Source organism: Pristis pectinata, chromosome 2 (assembly GCF_009764475.1).
Source record: "Pristis pectinata isolate sPriPec2 chromosome 2, sPriPec2.1.pri, whole genome shotgun sequence".
Lineage (NCBI taxonomy): Eukaryota > Metazoa > Chordata > Chondrichthyes > Rhinopristiformes > Pristidae > Pristis > Pristis pectinata.
In genome coordinates, this window is record NC_067406.1 from 92,581,912 (window position 1) to 92,602,263 (window position 20,352).

The 20,352-nt window shown below is 41.4% G+C and overlaps 1 protein-coding gene across 1 annotated transcript in view; it reads right to left on the minus strand.

The window, feature by feature from the left end:
* The window catches only part of ndst3 (N-deacetylase/N-sulfotransferase (heparan glucosaminyl) 3), a 505,714-nt gene that overhangs the window by 16,746 nt on the left and 468,616 nt on the right, over window positions 1-20,352 (minus strand). Inside the window, exons 9-11 of the mRNA XM_052040680.1 lie at window positions 8,539-8,721; window positions 6,831-6,927; window positions 3,708-3,831 (exon numbers count right to left, since the gene is read on the minus strand). Of these exons, the coding sequence (XP_051896640.1) occupies window positions 3,708-3,831; window positions 6,831-6,927; window positions 8,539-8,721 (404 nt within the window). The remainder of the gene's footprint in view (window positions 1-3,707; window positions 3,832-6,830; window positions 6,928-8,538; window positions 8,722-20,352) is intronic.

Sequence of the window (20,352 nt, forward strand, 5' to 3'; positions counted from 1 at the left end):
TTTAAAACTATGTCCTTCAGGTTTCAATTCCCCAACCCTGGAAAAAAGATCGCTCACCCTATCTACGCCCCTCATGATTTTATATACCTCTATGAGATCACTCCTCAGTCTCCAATGCTCCAAAGAGTAAAGGCCCAGCCTATCTCACCCTATAACCCAGACCCTCGAGTCCTGGGAACATCCTTGTAAATCTTTTTTGCACTCTTTCCAGTTTAATCACATCCTTCCTATAATAGGATGACCAGACTAAACACAATATTCCGAATGTGGCCGCACTAACGTCCTGTACAATCGCAACATAACCTCCCAACTTCTATACTCCGGCATCCTCTGTATACCTCCAGTGATTCACTTGATCCCAGCTGCCTGTATCTCACCCAAGCCTCCTTTTTTTTGACTAGAGTTACAATATCCCTTGACACCCAGGGTTCCCAACAACCAGCAGCTTTTGCCTTTTACTTTAACAGGAACTTGTAGTCCTCGAACTCTTGCTGTCTCACTTTTAAAAGCCTCCCACTTGCCAGAGTCCCTTTGCCCACAAACAACCTAGCCCAATCAACCTTTGCAAGCTCCGGTCTAATACCGTCAAAATTTGCTTTGCCCCAATTCAGAACTCGAACCTGTGGATCAGTTCTGTCCCTTTCCATAACTATTTTACAAGTAATGGAACTATGGTCACTGGTCCCAAGGTGTCCCCTGCCATGACCTTGGTCACTTGCTCCCTTCATTTTTTTCCTTGGTCAGCATAATTTAACAATGACATGAATGTTGCAGGGAAATAGCAGAAGATCATAACTATTTCCTCACAATATTTCCTAAAGAGTTCAATGGTGGAGGGCAAAGCTAAGGAGATTCCCCAACTATACCAGGAAATCTGCTTAAACATGTTACACCTGACAAGTTAATAGAATGGTTATGACAGGTACAGATTATTTATATTCTTGAAATTTTTATTTTTTTATATATTTCTGAACAATTTTCATATGCTGAATATTTATAATAGCTTTGAAATGTCAGAAACAGAAACATACGTATCTACTTTGACAGCTGGCCAAGCCAGGGAACATGGTCACTTTTGTAGGTGGGGCTTCTTCAGCCCCATCACATGATAGGAATTATGAGTACAGGAAAACTCCGTTAATCCAGGATGCTTGAGAGTTTGTTGATGCTGGACTGGGAGATATTCTGGTCTATTGAACGTTATTCCCATTAAAACTCCAAAACACAATCCAAATTTTTTTTAGATGTCGCTCAACAGTGTAATAAATTTTCCAACGGACCCAGTGTATTTAAAAGGAATACAGAAAACTAGGCCCTTGTGACTCTAAAGGAAGCATGGGGTACCAGGCCCGGTGAGTTTCAAGGAAGTATAAGGAATAGGACTGTCGTGCATTTATAGGGACCATGAAAATGGGGCCCATTGACTTTAAAGGGAGCATTGGAAATGGAGTCCCAGTGTGTTTAAAGGGAGTGCTGGAAACATCACAGAGACACAAGAGATTCTGCAGATACTGGAATCTGGAGCAACACACACAAAATGTTGGAGGAACTCAGCAGGTCAGGCAGCATCTACAGACAGAAACAAGCATTTGACGTTTTGGGTTGAGACCCTTCATCAGGACTGGAAAGGAAGAGGGCCGATGCCAGAATAAAAAGGTGGGGGAGGGTGGAGGAGTACAAGCTGGCAGGTGATAGGTGAGTGCAGGTGGGTGGGGGAGGGGGGATGAAAGGGAATGATGTGAGAAGCTGGGAGATGGTAGGTGGAAGAGGCAAAGGGCCAGAGAAGAAGGAATCTGGAGAGGTTGAAGAGCTGGAGAGCAGCAGAGATCATGGGGGGGGGGGGGGGGCAGAAGATTCCTTCTCTAGCACTTTGCCTCTTCCATCTATCACCTCCTAGCTTCTCAAATCATTCCCTTTCACGCCCCCCCCACCCACCTTCCTATGCCCCCTCACCTGGACTCACCCATCACCTGCCAGCCTGTGCTCCTCCCCCCTCCCCTCACTTTTTATTCTGGCTTCTGCCCTCTTCCCTTCCAATTGTAATGAAGGGTCTCGACCCAGAATGTTGACCGTTTGTCTCCCTCCATAGATGCTGCCTGACCTGCTGAGTTCCTCCAGTGCTTTGTGTGTGTTGCTGGAAACATCAGCAGGTGAACCAATAATGAATCACAGGGATTTCTGACAAATTGGATAGCAGAGTTTTAGTGTAAAAGGACCTGCTGCCAAAATTGATGAGTTTGAATTTACTTATTCTGGAGGGGAGCAGGTTTATGGAATATTTTATTCAGTTATTCAAGACTCTTAAAGAAATTTGATGAGCTTATGTTGAATGACTGAGACCGATCTTCAGAGGAGATCCACCTTGATTAGGTGGCAGATAAGCTCAAAAGTGAACTGTTCCCACATGAATGCTGAAAGGAAGCCTTACACCAAGCGTTGGCTCCAAAATACCTGGGGTCCTCACAAGGTCTACCCATGCAACATCATCTTCCGTAATTTTGCAACTCACAAGGTAGAATGTTACCCACTGAGCCTGGGCCAGGTTATACATGGTAGAAGCATAAGTCAATGCAGGACTGCATTGTGGAGGGTCATGGCTGTCACGTGTCAGCACTGCCCCTAGCTGGTCGGAAGACACACCACTGCCAATCAAGGTTTGGCCCCGCCCCACCCATCAGTGCACACCTGACCATTGGTCTTTGTGATCGATTAGTCCTTGCTGGCACCAGGCCATTGGCCTTTATAAATTACCTGGGCTGGACCCCCCAGCCCTCCAGCGCTATAAAGAGTGCCACTTGTGCTCGGCTCTCTCTCTCTTTTGTCTCCGAGGGTGACCCTGCTTTGCTCCAGGCTAAGCACTGTGAAACGGCGCTGAAGAAATCATTGGTGAGGTGTGCATTGTTAAAATGGTTGGGAGCATCTTAGTTAGTATCCCTGGTAGCACAGAGCCGTGCCTGCACTGAGTCAAGAGGTGGTGGGTGTCGTATTGATTTTCCTTGATTGTCTGTACCTAGTTCGTTGTGTGTGTGTGTGTATTCTACCCCGTTGCGATTTTCCCATGCTCGCTATAAATGGTGTGTGTGTGTGGTGTTCCCATTGCCCTGTCCCTGCGTTTGTCTCTTGTAAATAAATCATTTATCTCTAAGACTGTGTTCAGAGTCCTTGCCTCTGAGACCTCGAACCTGTTTCACAACAAACTCTATGAGAATATAGTTAATACACATAAAAATAGGTCAATGGTAGAAAGCAGGAGCTGGGGAAAATGTAAGAGCTTTTCATTTTTTAGTTGTTTTTTAAAAATCTGTGCGATGATTAGTGTAATGTCATAAAATGTTTGTAACTTTATTTTTTGATGAATACTTCCCAGGCACTTTTGAAAGTGAATGCCATTCAAGGAACAATGAAAACTCTGACAGTCAAAACACTTAGTGCGGGGCCTAACCAGCTGTCAACATTCCAGTTAATGCAGCTTCTTAATTTTATTCCAGAACTCCATAACCATGAGTTTATATGTTAATGTCCTTATCAAATTTATTTGAAAATCTTTGGAATATGCAGAAGCATTCTATCATCACAGAGGCTCAACACAGACCTCAACCTTTCAAAGTGAGCAATTAACTTCGCTACAGATGATGTGCATTGAGTCCTAAATCTAATAAAGACTTTACTGTTAATGAAAGAAAATCCCTTTGCTTGATCTATCTTACCAGTCAATTCCCTTGTGATAAGCATTCCCATTGAAAAACTGCACTTCTTCAAAGGTCTTTGGGTTGGGGAAGTTACTGGTGATGGCTGGATGCATAATTAGGAACAGGTACAAAGCTGTGGTGCCTGAGAACAGAAAGTACCAGCAAACTTATTGGTGTATTGTGTAGAAATTGCCACCTGCTATCCAAAGACTTTTTAATCAGCAGAGTCTCATTCTACAAAGCCCTTGAAAAATGCATTGGTCTGTGAAATGCTGGATTATTTAATTAGAACACACAATTACTGAATATTAACATAAGTCAATTATCACCATTTTTACTTCATGGTTGGTGGAAGAACACAGACAATTCCCAGTGAATAATTAAAATATGTATTTACTTTTTTAGATTACTGCTGGCAGCACTAATGTATTCAACAGCATAAGTGAATGGCTATTAATAGACGGTTGCATTTGAACAAAAATTGAAAAATTAAAACAACCATTTACAACAATTATATTTGATACTCCTTACTGAATAACCTGAGCTATGTATTGTTATTTACTTTTTGTTTGGTCCTTTATACTGTACTCAGTCATTTATATGTAATGAATATTCAGTATATTACTTTGGGCATCATTCCATTTTGTATAAGAGCTTGCAATGCATTGCACCACACTGAACTGTGCTTCTGATATTGTTTGGAAATAAGATATTTGTGAAATAAAAACTAAAATAAAGCACAGTTGTTGATTATCAATATCATAGAAAAATCTACAGGAAAATATTGCATATGATGAACGATAAATAAATACTCAGGGTAAATGGAAAACATGAACCACTGATTTGAGGCAAATCTTTTGCTCTCCTGAGGTCACCAGTTACCAGTGCCCGGAACCAGGATGCAGACTTCTGCTGGGAGGTCGGTTTCTGATGCATTGATGGGGGCAGGGCTTTTACTGTCTGAGCAGAAGTAGCCAGCTGTGCTGTCTGAATGGCTTTGACCCAACCCCCAGACTTACTGGCTGTCAATGTTTTCATTGTTGTGAATGGTTGTGACTGTCTTTGACATTTACAATCAAAATATCCTGGAGCATGTTAAAAATATAAAAATTTTAAAAACATTAAAATCATTAAAAAAAAGGTTTAAAGACTAATGTGCTGAGTTGATTGCAGATAGCAGTGCCATAGCTTCCACTCAGGACCAATCCAGTTAAGGGCGAATTCGTGCAGATCTTGGTGGAAGTACAACCCCATGGGACCCCTCTTAAGTCAACTGTCCCAAGTTGGGGAGAACATTAAAAGTTTCAAATTGACAGCTAATTTTGTACCCAAATGATCTTATATCCCATTGAAGTCAATCAATTGATTATCTGTATGTGCAAGAGTGCACTTTTGACTCCTGCTGGCATATGGCCTTGGGAGTTTGTAAACTGTGCCATTTAATATGTAACCAGTGAAAACATTGATAGGGTAGAATGAACATTTCCAGAACTGTGGAAAGTACTTCCATTAAAAAGATTATCCATTCAGTTGTAATGACAGGTTGTGCTGGAGAAGACCTTCAGTCAATCAAGACTACTCATTCACAGGATCTCCTTGGTGCATTTCTAATTATTCTGGACCCAATTTATTGACCAGTTCCTGTCCAAAGTTCCTTCTTGAAACAGATTAAGTTTTCTTTGGCTTAGGTTTGATTTTCTTTGATTAAAGTTTCTGTTCGACCATACAAACTAGTCATCTTCTCTGGAGTGTTCCAACGAGACTCGTGGCTGTATATGGATTTCTCCAATGAACTAAACAGCAGTGGTTTGCCTGAACAGAGGTTGTTCGGGAAGAGAGTGGAAACAATTTTGGGAACTGTCCCCTTGGCTCCGCCTACTTTATGGTGTCAGGACACTAGGGTCCTCGTCAGATCTTCAGCACCATCCACAACCCCTCAATAGGATTTTCCACAGTATGGGGGATTGTTTTAATTTCAAAAATAAACTTTATTCATATATAATATAATACAGGGAGAGGTCATCTTCTCCTATGCCAGCACTAGTGCTGGGACTTACCCAGGTGTCCAGTGCAAGCTACCATTTTCAGTGCCAGTGCAGCTAAGTTGGTGGTAGCATCGTAAGTTGGTGGCTGCCGCACTGCTGCCCCAGTCAATTCCTCATGGACTCCAATGGCAGTGCAGTCTTCTGCAAGCCTCCCAGCTCTCAGGCTGTGCAGGGTTAAATCTTGCTCCGGCATGGGGCTTTTCATTCAAATAAGCAGTAGAGATCAGCTCCCAGGATAAAGGGAAGTGGTTGTGTTTTCATTATTTATTAAGATTAGGTTCAATGATATGCATCAGTTCTTAGTGTGTGGATGTGCATTCTGAAGAACTAAGACGTACATTTTTTTAACAATATTATTTTTTTTTACACATCCTGAGTGTGACTGAATTTTGTGAAGGTCAATGAAGTTCTGAGACCACACTGACAGCTTTGACAACCTGTGAGTCAGGGTGGAGACTCACCAGCTGTCAATGTTGTTCTGGGTGCCTGGCTAGCTGTTTGGGCTGATATAGCCCCTGTGCTGCCCTGGGCACACCAAAATTCAGGGAGCAGGTTTCACAGTGGGATATTGTGCTGTCGGCATTGCTAGAACAAACAGGGTGGCCCAGGGCAAGTGGCCAGTGGCTTCAGAACAACAGGCTATCTCCCCCAGATCCTCAGGATGAGCTTGAAACGTAAAGTTGCTTCAAAGTGAAATGGTGAAGTTCTGTGGGATCCCACTCAACATCATAATTCTGATGTGAGAGCCATTGAAGCCCTGGAAAAATGTGAAAATACTGTTGTGTCTTTTCTTAAGGATTCCCCAATAATTTTGCCAAAGTTATGGAAAACCTTTGTGAAAATTCACCTTCCCCTTCTTGTTTGTGGCTGTACATTTCCTAAAATATCCAAAAACCAGGAGGTGGCTTATTAGGTCTCAATTTAAGGCATAAAGAACATCAACATGTTATTACTAACTCTGATCTTAGCCCTAATGTTCCATTCAATATACTTCATGTAATAAATTTAATTTTTAACTGTTCTCCATTCAACTGACTGAATACTGCAATAACTCATTTAAATAAAATTATTCCTCACATTTTCCATTAAAGCTTACCTGTTTTTTGGGGTCCAACAACCAGAAATTTTGGTAAGCGATCGCAGGTTTTCTCTTTGGACCAGATGTCCTTGTGTCGTTTATCATCACATGGATTCTGTTGATAACAAAAAGAATATTGGTTGTGAAATTTTAGATTTCTTACGATTTACTGTAGGATGGATGGTGATGGCGATTATTCTTAAAGAAATGGATGCACATGTCCAGTAGTATTGCAGTTGAGTCAGTGTAATAGCTTAGAGTCTGATTGCCTGAGTTAATGGTTGTGGTCAAATTAGTCAGAGTCTCCAAATAGAAAGATGTACACAAAAAGCAAAACATTATGAATGTAACCTCTTACTAAAATGTTTTAAGTCATACCTGTCGGATCCGGTGATTTTCGAATCTGCAGGTTCTTTCAGGAGTCCAAGAATGAATTGAAAACAACTTGGTGCTTCACAAAGTTTTATTGGAAACGTTTAAAACAAAGACACAGTCACAGAGCACATGCACTAGCTTTACTACTGGGAGATGAGCCGAAACAAAAGGAACTAAAGATGAGCTAGGGCCGGGGGGGGGGGGGGGGGGGGGGCGGTGGGGTGGTGGTGGGTTGGGGGGGGGGTAGGGAAGGGGTGAGTGGGGAGTGGAACAGATCAAGAGAGTGATTAACAAAAAAACAACACCTTTTATACCTGAGATAAGAGGTACTCCTTAGCTAACAATAGTCCAATCAGAAAATCTATTAGATACCTGTGGCAAAACCAACCAATGAAAAAACAAATATTCACCTGATGGACGAACCAATAAGCTAGGAAGCGGCCATTCTTTGTGCAGCCACTTGAGGTGTATTAAACACTATACATGTTAAAAAACTAATTAAAATAGTCAAATCCAACGTACCAAATGAACAGCGAGAATTTTAAATCAAAACAATGGTGCAGCAGAAAGGAAAGCCCTTGTATTTCACCATGTCATACATTAATTCATTCCATGTACATATCAATGTAATTGGTGGAAACAGGTCCAAAAGTAGCTTATCAGAGAATAATTATATAATAGGCTAGAAGATGCGTGGCATGGTGGCACAGCAGTTAGTGCTGCTCCCTCACCTCCAGGGACCCTGTTACAAGGAGAGATTGAATAGGCTGGGATTGTACTCACTGGAGTGCAGGAGGCTTTATGAGTGACCTTATAGAGGTTTATAAAATCACGAAGGGCACAGATAGCATAAATAGTCACAGTAGGTTTAAGGTAAGAGGAGAAAGATTTAAAGGTGATCTGAGAGGCAACATTTTCACACAGTGGGTGGTGGAACAAGTTGCCAGAAGAGGTGGCAGGACAGGTACAATTGCAGCATTTAAAGAGCATTTGGACAGGTACATCAATAGGAAAGGAATAGAGGGATATGGGCCAAATGCAAGAAAATGGGATTACTGTAGATGGGTATCTCGATCAGCATGGATAAGTAGGGCTGAAGGGGCTGTTTGCATGCTGCATGACTCTATGACTTGGGTTCACTCATGACCTGACTGGAGCTTGCACGCTCTCTCCTTGACCTTGTGTTTTCCTCCAGATGCTCCTTATTCCTCCCATATCCCAAAGGCATGCTGATAGGTCAATTAGCTGCTGTAAATTACCCATTAGTGTAGGTTAGTACAGCTTCATTTCTACACAAAAGTAGGCATAAGACTGTTAACTGCCCCCATTTCGAGAAGGATGGGACCCGCACCTGCCACAGTGGTTCCTTTTGCTCAGGAAAGAGCTCAAAGTATTTGTGTGCCAGCTGCACAGGAGGCATAGTCTGCAGTTTCAGGTTGGTCCAGCAGTGAACAAAATTAGCCAAGTTCACAAAGGTATAGAGTCCCAGTCGATCATTCCCATAGTTGGATAAGTGCGTCATGAATATGCTGATCTGAAAGGAAATAAAAAGGTCACTCTTAGATATGACGTATTAAATTAAAACCATTTAATCTACAATCTAGATTGAGCAGACTAACTTGTTTACTCTTGCACTATCTTGTTTAAAGGCACTGACTCATTTTGGATTATGGTTTTAAGAACAGACGCTGCCTTTGGATAATATCACCCAAATTACCATAATCATTTACAAGCTGGTTTTCTGATTATATGAACCAACACATCATAACTTGTTAATTTCCCCAGCCACTTTCTGCATCAAGGATTTTTGACTCGGTATGTTATGGCCAGAATTTATTACTCACTGTTGGGGCTGAATTGATTCACTCTATGGTTTTTACTATATGAAAAAAAAGGACAAACTATCCAATTCAGAAACAAAGCAGGAAAATTTGGGGAAAAAACTTACTAGACCCACCATCACTTGTTAAAAAATCACGTTTACATTTAAAATGTAACCATGTCACATATAGACAGACTAGTTTCATGTGGAGTGTGATCACCATGTGCGCTGGCTGGTGAAAATTGGTCAGAGGATGAGATATAGTTACACCACAAGAAGTGAGAAGAGATCAGAATGGAAGTGAAGAGATTTAGTAGAAAATTGAAGAGAGCGGGTTTAGGATCAAGCAGTGCACGCAGCTCTGAATGGACATGTGACTGGAGGTTTCTGCTCATGACCTCAGCATCCAGCCACTTCTTGGTCAAACATCATTTTTTTACCCCATCTTTGAAAACCTTGAAATAAAATAGAAAATAATCGCCCCCCTTTCATGCTCTTTCCCATTGCAGTGTCCAGGAGATTGATCTTTAATTCCTGATTGATCTTTGACTCCAAAAAGAAGGAAAGAGTAACATCCTAATAAAATGCCCTTCACATCCCTTTCAAAATAAATGACTTAACTGGGAGATATCTGGATTACGGAGTTCCTATTCCAAGCACTGGGCAACTCATGACCTAAATGTCCTGCCTCAATGCATCTCCATGAACAACAACAAAGTGTTAGTAATCATTTACTGATATACATAATTGTTGCCTGCATTGGGTGCCAGAACAAAGTTAAACTGTGGATTCTAATTTCAAAATTACCAGCTTTTTGACAAAGCTGACCACCTGCAGAAAGGTGGGACCTCGTGGTGGTGAGGGAGCAGTTGCAGACATGAGTCAGGAATTGTGTGATTGCTCTGAATCTAGGCAGGAAATTCTGAAACAAGGGTCTCTGGAATTGGGGAAGAGCTCTGACACCAGGAAGGCTTGTTAGAAAGAGTGAATGAAAGCTTGAAGTGAGCGGCAAATTAAACAATGATAGCTGGGGAGAGTGAGCGAGACTGGGAAATGGAGCCTTGGGGAGGGATAGAGAGTAGCAAATGGGGGCTCAAGGGAAAAATATATGGATTGGGTAAGGGGTTTGGGGGGATGGATGGAGAGATTGTTTTTCCCTTTTCAATGCATAGTTTCTCCTGTTTGCCTCCTCACAGGCACCCTCTTTGTTCTCAGAACCTGTCACAGAAAGCTGCTGCTTTGAAAGCAGGAATGGAAATTCTATGATGCAAGTAAATCAACATTTGTAAAGTCAGATCAGATATTCTGACGGCATATGATCCGACATCACAAAGACAGGTGTCCAGTAATTAATCTTGTAGCAATGCCATGAAGCAGAGTTGGGTATCCAAGCAAGGTTGGGATTGCCAGCAGGTATTTTGTAAAAGGGAGATACATGTCTGACCATTAATTTTTTTATGAATTCAGAACTATGAGTGAAAGCATCCCTCACTATCACTAATAAAACAACTGTTCCCCTCACCCCCAAACAGCTGTTGTTAGTTGACAGTAACCAAAAGCAGCATCCTACCTAACTTAATAATACAATATCACTGAGGTCCACTATATTGTCTGCATTGTTGCTCAGGCCATGGTTCTAGTTAAGGCTTTCATTGTGTGTACAGCTCATTGCAACTATACACTGTGCCATTAAGAACAGCATAAATAAAAAGTTATTTAAAAAGCTGAAAATACTGAGTAGGTCAAGCAGCATCTATTGTGAAACAAACAGGGTGAACAGTAAAGATATAAAACAGAAAATGCCAGAAACACTTAGCAAGTCAGGCAGCATCTTTGGAAAGAGAAACAGAGGATCTTTTCAGGTCGAAGACCCCTTGTCAGAGACAGCTCTTCAGAACAATTAGGATGAAGAATCTTTGACTTGAAATATTAACTCTGTTTCTCTTTCCACAAATGCTGCCTGACCTGCTGAGTGCTTCCAGCATTTTCTGTTTTTAATTCATATTTCTGAGGTCTGCATTTAAAAAAAATATCAATAGTTTAGACTAACTGTTTTCATCTCTCCACAGATGTTACCCGTGTTGCTGGGTATTTCCTCCACATTCTGTTGAAATCAGCTTTCCAGAATCCTGCAATATTTTGCTTCAGTATGAATAATAACTTAGTATTTACTGAATAATAGTGGGTCGTAGTTCCAGGCAGAACCATTCAATCTGATATCAAGATGCAGCCTCAGATATCATTTACAGTCAATTCAACAAATGTCTGTAGCTTGTAAAGTATTCTGTTCCACCAACTTTACATAAATTGAACTGATCTGCAAGTTTAATTAATCACTAAATGCATACTTCATAATATATAGTTTGTATTTCAAAATATACAGCCCATATTTCAGAAGATATAATTTAGATTTCAGAACATATAGTCTGCAATTCAGACCCTATCATCTGTGTAATTACAATATTCAAGCACTATATATGTAAGAAACAATTTAGTTAAGCTTTAAGATGACATTTTTACTTAGGGTCAGTAACTAGACAGGTTGAAGACATGCCAGTATCTGTGTTCACTGGTCTGGGTCACTTTTATACTTTTACAATGCTAGACAGCATTAACCAAAAATGCTTAACCTCACATTATCACAGGCACTTCAGATAAGAGATTCCTGGTACTATCTCATGCTTAGTTCAAGTTTAGTATTCCCCCAAAGATGGAGAAGGGAATCAAAATGTAATGAAGCACCAAACAATTGAGGGACAGCTATGAACCAGAAGCATTGTTGCAAATACCACTAGAGGGGGCTAAGTGTTTTCTAATGGTGCAACCTTAATTGTTGCAAAGCACAATTTTACATTACAAAACAGTAATTAAAGCAGTGATTACATTCTAAAAACAAATTCACACATGAGCATCGAAACAAGTGAACTGAGTTTCGGCTCAACCACTTACATATTTGCACATGAGCTGCCACACCACCTGAAGATTTTGCAAAAAAAAATCATTTCTGGTTGTGCTGATATCATGCCATTGACCTTGGCTTTGGAATTTGATATCACAGTGCAAAATAATTAGCTTTAAGAGCTCCACTGGACCAACCAGGGCTCATAATGTGTAGGTAATAAAAAGCAACAGATGCAATTTATATTCCATAATCAGATTATTTTTGACTGGAGTTCCTTAACAATATTTTCTTCAGCAATTCTAAGAGTGTGTTGTAACAGCTTGTGGCACTTGTTCTACATTAATTGGTTGGAGATCATATTAAAAAGCCAGCCTGTGAATCCTACAAATCACTACCTGTTTCTGTTTCTAGACATCACTTAACTAATATTTGCTTTTCATTTAACTCATCAAATGTATTTTAGGCAGAACACAAAGATATTTATTTTAGAAACTTATCTTAGAGACAGACTCTTTAATACAACATTTAAATTGTGTCTGAAACTGCTAGAGTTTAAAAATTATTTAGCATATGTGACATTAGCAATGTTGGCATAAAACATACATACATATACCCTTGTATCTAACGTATGTATAGTAAAACTGGGTTAATCAGGCACACATGAGACTTCAGAGGTGCCAGACTAGCAGATTTTCTGGACTATTGAATTTTATTCCTAGTAATACTCGAATACACATTTAACATACTTTTTTGTGCTGTTACACAGTTGAATAATATATTTCCAATGAACTAAGTTGAAAAGGAAATGGGAAATAGAACCAGAGGGTTTAAGAGGAGCGTGGGAAACAGGGCCCCAGTAAGGTTAAAAGGAGCATGGGAACGGGACCCCACTGAACCCCAGTGGGGAAAAGAGAGTGGGGGGACTGGGGGCCCAGTGAGGGAATGTGGAGTGAGGGAACCAACTCCCTGCTGAGTGAAAAGAGAATGTGGGAACTGAGGCCCAGTGTGTGAAAGTGAGCCCAGGAACCAGTGCCCTGGAATGTTAAAGGGAGTGCGGAAACCAGGACCCTGGTTTATTAACGGAAGCTCAGGAACTGGAGCCCTGGTGTGTTAAAGGAAGCATGGGAAATGGTGTCCTGGTGTGTTAAATGGAGCCCAAGGATCATCATTTAGTGAGCCAGATGCCCAAGTGTTACGATTTTTGAATAGTCAGATAGTGGATTTTCTGAGTTTTATTCTATGTATATCAACAGAGGAATCTAGTCCTAAATTTTTAGCAGGGCTCCATGAATGGATGGGATAAGAAATGAATTGTTTATTGCAGAATAATCTATTTCCCTGCTGATAAATGCTGATTTTGTGCTGAAGCATCACTGTGCACAAGTTTCTCAATTGGGTGCCATCTGAGAACCTTTGTATCTCACTTACACAGTCCCTCTGCCCTGTAAATCTTAAACTGATGCTTATTCTCAGAATTTGTAATAATAATTAAATGTCAAGGAACAACAAGGTACAGCGCAACTCAGAGTATCAGCATATCCAACATTCTCAGCGTTTGACAATGATTTTCTGTGTATTTTTAAATAAAAATTCTTGTTAAGAATATCTTGCCAGTAGCAATGAACCTGAAGTTAACAGTTTACTTTCAGAAGGACTATGCAGCTGGAGTGGCATTTCCAGTGGGAATACTCCTGTGAGAGAATGAGCAGCAGCAAAGAAATTAAACTGCAGCAATGGACGGGGGCTTTAGGAGAGAGGTTCCTGCACAAAAATGACTATCCAAGATATTTCTCCTGTTGGTAGTGTTGTTTATGAGCTCTTTTTATGCCTCTTTTCAAGCAAGTGATTTCCAAAGGCATGTGATGCTTTCAGGGTTTGCAGTCCATGCATTTGAACAGGGGCCCAAGCCAGGGAGGGACCTCAAGCAGATCTAATGCTAGTAATTAGCTGCATCTGGCAGCAATGATCAGGCTACTGAGAAGTTGAGAACAGCTGAGAACTATGAAAGTCTAATGCACTCCATATCTGCATGACTGCTCTGTGTGGATCTTCACAACTCTGGAATGAGCCTGAGCCAACAAGAGTAATAACTTTGGAGTTACTATCCTGTGTGTGATTTGTTCATCTCACTGACATACAGAGATCTATTAAAATAAAGCCAGGTGTCCTTCAGCTCTCTGCCAAAGACAGATGATTGGCATAACATCAGATCAAGGGACAATTGAGAAGAAAATCAAAATAAAGAAACCTGCAGACAAAGAAAGACAAATGACAAGGAACAGAGACAGAGCATAGCAGATGGTGAAGTCTAAAACAAGAGCAGAAACTACTCTGTGGAAAAGAAACATTTAACATTTCAGGTTGATTACCTGCTAAATGTTTACTGGCATTTTCAGCTTTTGTTACAGCAAGTGGGAGGACTGATGTTCGGGCCAAGCAACAGTTAACTGCCGGTCATGAACACCTCCAGTCACCAAGTCAACTTTTTCACAAGGTCTCCGCATAGGACCAAAGCTGCTTCTGCCAACAGCACAGGAAACACAGAAACATATATTTTGCCATTCACTGAGATGATGGCTGATCTGTGTCCAAGTTCTATTTACAAGCTTTTTCCCTGTAATCCTTAATGCATTCAGCCAATTAGTTGGAGTTGGGGCAGGGAATATGATACAAAGTAAACAGGCTTCTGTACAGCAGCAGAATAGATGGGAACGTGTCTTAGAAAACAGAGTCTATTTCAGAGAACAGTCGTGATTGGATGAAATTGGATCGGAAAAGCTATTGGGAATTTAAAATAATGGCAAGGGAAGTTTAAATTCTACATGGGGGGGGGACAGGTGAGTGAGTCAGTGATGATAAGTGAGGAATGTTGATGAACAAGTGGCACTTAGTGATTTAGAGAAGGTATCAGTGGTTTTAACAAAATTACATTTCAGGGATTGACCCACTGGTTTTGTTGGTGTCATAACTTAAAACTCTAGAACACAATGTTTGATTTTTATTTTCAAAGCCACAAGACTTGATGGTTAATTATATGTTTTGATAAGAAAATTTGAACAAACTTCACTAACTGTTGAGCACCACAAGCGGAGTAAAGCTCAATTGTCTCTAATTAGAGAGACATAGATGGTGAGATTTCCTAAATTAATCTCCACTTTTCTTCTACTTTTGGTCTCGTTCATTAATTTGTTCCCTTGTTTTTTCTTGATATTCACTTGTCTCTTTCGAGCTCTTTTACATAAATGTTTTGCTTTGCTGCAGTTTTGGTTTTCTTTTGCTTCCTTAGCATTGAGCCTGCACATGAGAAGACTGTAGGAAGCAATGTGGTGGTCTCCCAGTCAGCCATGGAAGAGAAATCCAAAAGGATTTGAATGCTCTTTATCTCTGTCTGTCTGTCTCACACACACACACACACACACACACACACACACACACACACACACACACACACACACACACACACACACACACACACAACAAAGCAGTCCACTTGACAGGCACTCCATCTCCCATTCCAATATTAATTCCCTCTACCATTGCTAGAATATTGTGGCTGCTGTGTGTACCATCCACTAAATGCACTGCAGTTACTCTCCTGGACTTCTAGGACATGAATTCTACCACTAAAACAGACAAAGGCAGCAGGCACATGGAACATCACCACCTGCAGGTCCCCCTCCAAATCACACACCATCTCTGCTTCATCAAGCTGGACGTACATCTTGGAACTCCCTGCCCATAAATTCAAGTTTCTTCACCAGGACTGCAGCAGGTCAAGAAGGTAGGTCACCACCACATCTCAAGGTTAGCTAGAGATAGGCAATAATTGTTGGCCTTACCAGTGATAGCTGAAAGCATAACAAACATACAAAAGAAAGTGTCATGATATCACAATCAGGAAAACAATTAAATTGGTTTAACTTGGTGCCTCCTGCTGACTGCTTCTTTCAAATGCACACAAGCTTAACATTTAAAGATTGAGGGTTAGATTTTCCCAGCAGATCGGCTGTTAGTCAGGCACCGTGTTACAAGCATCCACTCTTTCTTCATGAATAAACCTTGCCTGTGGGACCTGGAGAAAGGCTCTTGCTTCTGTTGCCCCCACATTTACCCTTTTAGACTTCTGCTTCATCCAGCAGAGCTCCAACATTCACCATGACCACAACAGACATTTTGACAGGTAGGGCATTAAAGTTTCCTCAGAGCTCCATGAGAGTGATAGTACTTCAATTTACATATATTTATGAAGCTTTCATGTAGGGGCAAAGGGTTGCAAACAAAACAGCCAACATGCCACCTCAATTATATAGTTTTATTACCTAGAGTAATAACTTCAGAACTGACATAAATTCCACATACAATCTCAAATATCCTGAAGAATATATTTTCATTTCCAATAATACATAGATCTACATTCATGATTTCGCCTTCAGGATTGTCACTATAGCTCAAAGTGAAAAGCTTAAATACAAGATGTAATTAAGGAATGTCTTTTTAAAAATATCCTGAAGACAACTGAAACAATACATCATACAAAGGGTGAAGGGTGTCACAACAATCCAACAGGGCTGCCCTGGGGGACCATCAGTAGCTCCCTGAAGCACTAATCTGCTGTCCTCCCTCAAGGTGACTGTATTCGTAATCCCATCCCTGCCACTCTGCCTGTTGTCCATCAGCCAGCCAGTCTGGACTGCTGCTGTCTATGCCAACACTCTGCAATATGCCACAAGCTGCTTGGTCATCCTTAAAAGCTCTCTGCAATCACTAGTGGCTCTTCAACTGCCATGCTACAATCACTGGGCAGCAAAACCACATAAATAAGGGAATGCATAAGTCTTCAGCTGAGTTATCAATGCCAAATGGCATGCTTTGATTTATTAACTTGGGCTGATGTGTTCAATGTGTAATTGCTTCTATCTTGGCTATGCAGAACTTTCCATGACCAGCAGAAAGTGGAAGGTAAGCGGCAACCCTGTCCAATAAGTTGTTCGTGGACAGCTGGCCATAAAGAGATTCTCTGCTTTGGCTCCTTTTACCTTTCTTGTCCTCCTTGGCCACCTCTTGTCACTACGCCGGTGACAAGGCTTGGCTCCTCTTGACAGTGAACATCAGCCCTTGACAGGTGCTCCAGGCATCTCGACACTGGTTTGCAGAATTCCCCCAGAGTGGTGCAGGTGGTGGAACATCATTCTTGAAAGCTAATAATTTGCTCTATTGCATTCTGTGTGGCAGTAAGCTTTCTATATGCACACTGGAACCATGTTGTCTGTGAATTTATTTTAAATGGCCTTTCTGCACAAATGACAGTGCAGTAAAAGCTGATGCTCCACATGGAAGGTCAAAACTTCTCACAGAGATGGACAGGTTGCTGGGTAACAACTGTTGCCCAGCACTCATCCTTTAGTTTGTTGTGGTGGCTCAAATGCTGATGGCACCACGGAATAAAGCTATCATGACAACATTGACCAATACAATGTACTCTGTATGGTCAATTACCACCAAGGAGGAAGTGGAAGCCTGCAATTCTACTTAGTGGTGAAATGTGATGCCTTAGAACCAAAGTGCGTGCAGTGTACGTGGTGGGGTCCAGCACGCCGTAGTCCTTGTGAAGTCACCTGCTTCCTCTGGCTACTTGGCTGGAAAAGGAGAATGAAATGCAGACAACTCTCTTTGCACAAGAGTATCAGTGAACTTCCTAACGTAACAACAAACTGAGATATTACAAATATCCTGACAGTCAAAAAACTGCAGATGCTGAAAATCTGAAACAACAAAGAACACTCAGCAGGTCAGGCAGCATCCTTTAACAACAGTTCTGACGAATAGTCTTCACCCTGAAGTCATGATTCAATTATATGGCCAAATACAGTGTTCGACTGTGAACCTTCCTCTGTGAGCTCTCTGCTCATTCTCCTTCTCATGCTATAGACCCTTTAGATCATGTACTGACCTTGCTCTGGATGAACACCAATGCTCTTATGAAGTGGCAGCTCGGGAATTCAGACTGAAAGAATGTTTCAAGATAGGTATGGACCGGGTGGGCCAAACGGGCCCATTTCTGTGCCGTCTGATTCTACAATTCCAAATTCATTTTCTCATGACCGAGTTGACAAATGTGGAAAAAGCAAAATTTTAATTATGAAAGGCAATTGTCTGATTTTCTATTCATTAAATTTTGGGGTCAGTTGCTAAAGGAAAGCACCCAAATTCTTGATATATGTTCCGTGGTGCAAGTCTTCAAACTGAGAGCATCAATTTGCCAAGTCTGGCTGTTATAACAGTGACACATTTTACAAAAGACTGTAGAAAGGTTCAGAAAATCTGCATCATAAGGACTACTTCTTCAGTAACTCTTTTTCTCGCAGCTGATGAAAATAGAAGAGTTAACAACTCAATTAGAGTTTCAATATAATCACCATGATTAATTAATTATTCTTTTTTTCAGTTTTTAGCACTGGAGCACTGACGCATGGAGAATGTAGCTGGCCTGGGTGACAGCAGAAGAATATAATGAATTAATACAACTTTGCTAGCCTTAGCAAAGGCCACAGACTCAACAGCAATGGGTGATGTCTGCTAGAAAAATGGCCAATTAGAAGTAGGTTTATATCCTTGATGACTCAGAGGCCAACACCCACAAACCTTTCTCTTTCTGGCTTCTGGCCATTTGAGATGCTTAGAGACTTCTGCTGCCAGCAGCAAAAGTTATCTGCTTCAAACATAGAGCAGCTAAAGCTTGGTAAGAAGGTTAACATTTAACAGACATACTATGTTGTTTTTTGATTATTGCACTATATCCAGTTGTGGCCTATTCTCCGTAGGTTTAGAAGAATGAGAGGTGATATCATTTCTGAGGTGGCCTAACAGGCTAGATGCTGAGAGGAAGTTTCCACCTGTGAGGGGTTTAAATTAGGGAGTGGAATAAAGGATTGGTAACTCTAGGCTAAGAGGAGGAAGAATTCTTCTGCAGCAAAAAACAAACTGCGAGAAGAACTCAGTGGGTGAAGCAGCCTCTGTGATGGCAAAGAGATGGTTGATATTTCATAGAACATAAAACATAGAACATCACAGTACAGTACGATGTTGTGCAGACCTATATAAACCTACTCCATGATCAATCTAACCCTTTCCTCCTACACAGCCCATAACTCTCCATTTTTCTTATATCCATGTATCTAAGAGTCTTTTAAATGTTCCTATTGTAGAATCAGAATCAGAATCAGGTTTATTATCACTGACATATTTCGTAAAATTTGTTGTTTTGCGGCAGCAGTACAGTACAGGACTTAAAAATAACTGTAAGTTACAAAAATAAATAAATAGTGTAAAAAAGGAAGAACGAGGTAGTGTTCATGGGTCATGGACCATTCAGAAATCTGATGGCAATGGGGAAGAAGCTGTTCCTGAAATGTTGAGTGTGGGTCTTCAGGCTTCTGTACCTCCTCCCCGATGGTAGTAACGTGAGGAGGGTATGTCTCGGGTGGTGAGGGTCCTTGATGATGGATGCTGCCTTCTTGAGGCACGGCCTCCTGAAAATGTCCTCCATTGTGGGGCGGGTTATGCCCCTGATGGAGCTGGCTGAGTCTACAACCCTCTGCAGCGCCTCTTTCGATCCTGTGCATTGGAGCCTCCATACTAGGCAGTGATGCAACCAGTCAGAATGCTCTCCACCGTACATATGTAGAAATTTGCAAGAGTCTTTGGTGTCATACCAAATCTCCTCAAATTCCTAATGAAGTAGAGCCACTGGCGTGCCTTCTTCGTGATTGCATCAATGTATTGGGCCCAAGATAGATCCTCTGAGATGTTGATGCCCAGGAACTTGAAGCTGCTCACCCTTTCCACTGCTTGCCCCTCAACGAGGACTGGTGTGTGTTTTCCCAACTTCCCCTTCCTGAAGTCCACAATCAATTCCTTGGTCTTGCTGATGTTGTTGTGAGGTTGTGAATGTGACACCACTCAACCAGCTGATCTATCTCACTCCTGTAAGCCTCCTCATCGCCATCTAAGATTCTGCCAACAACAGTGGTGTCATCAGCGAATTTATAGATGGCGTTTGAGCTGTGCCTAGCCACACAGTCATGAGTGTAGAGAGAGTAGAGCAGTGGGCTAAGCACGCATCCTTGAGGTGCACCTGTGTTGATTGTCAGCGAGGATGAGATGTTACTACCAATCTGCACTGACTGTGGTCTCCTGATAAGGAAGTCGAGGATCCAGTTGCAGAGGGAGGTACAGAGGCCCAGGATTTGAAGCTTGTTGATCAGTACTGAGGGATGATGGTGTTGAATGCTAAGCTGTAATCAATAAACAGCAGCCTGACGTATGTTTTGCTGTTGTTGCTCAGGCAGGAGTTAATTCTAGCCATGACCAACCTCTCAAAGCACTTCATCACAGTAGATGTGAGTGCTACCGGGCGACAGTTATTGAGGTAGGTCACCCTG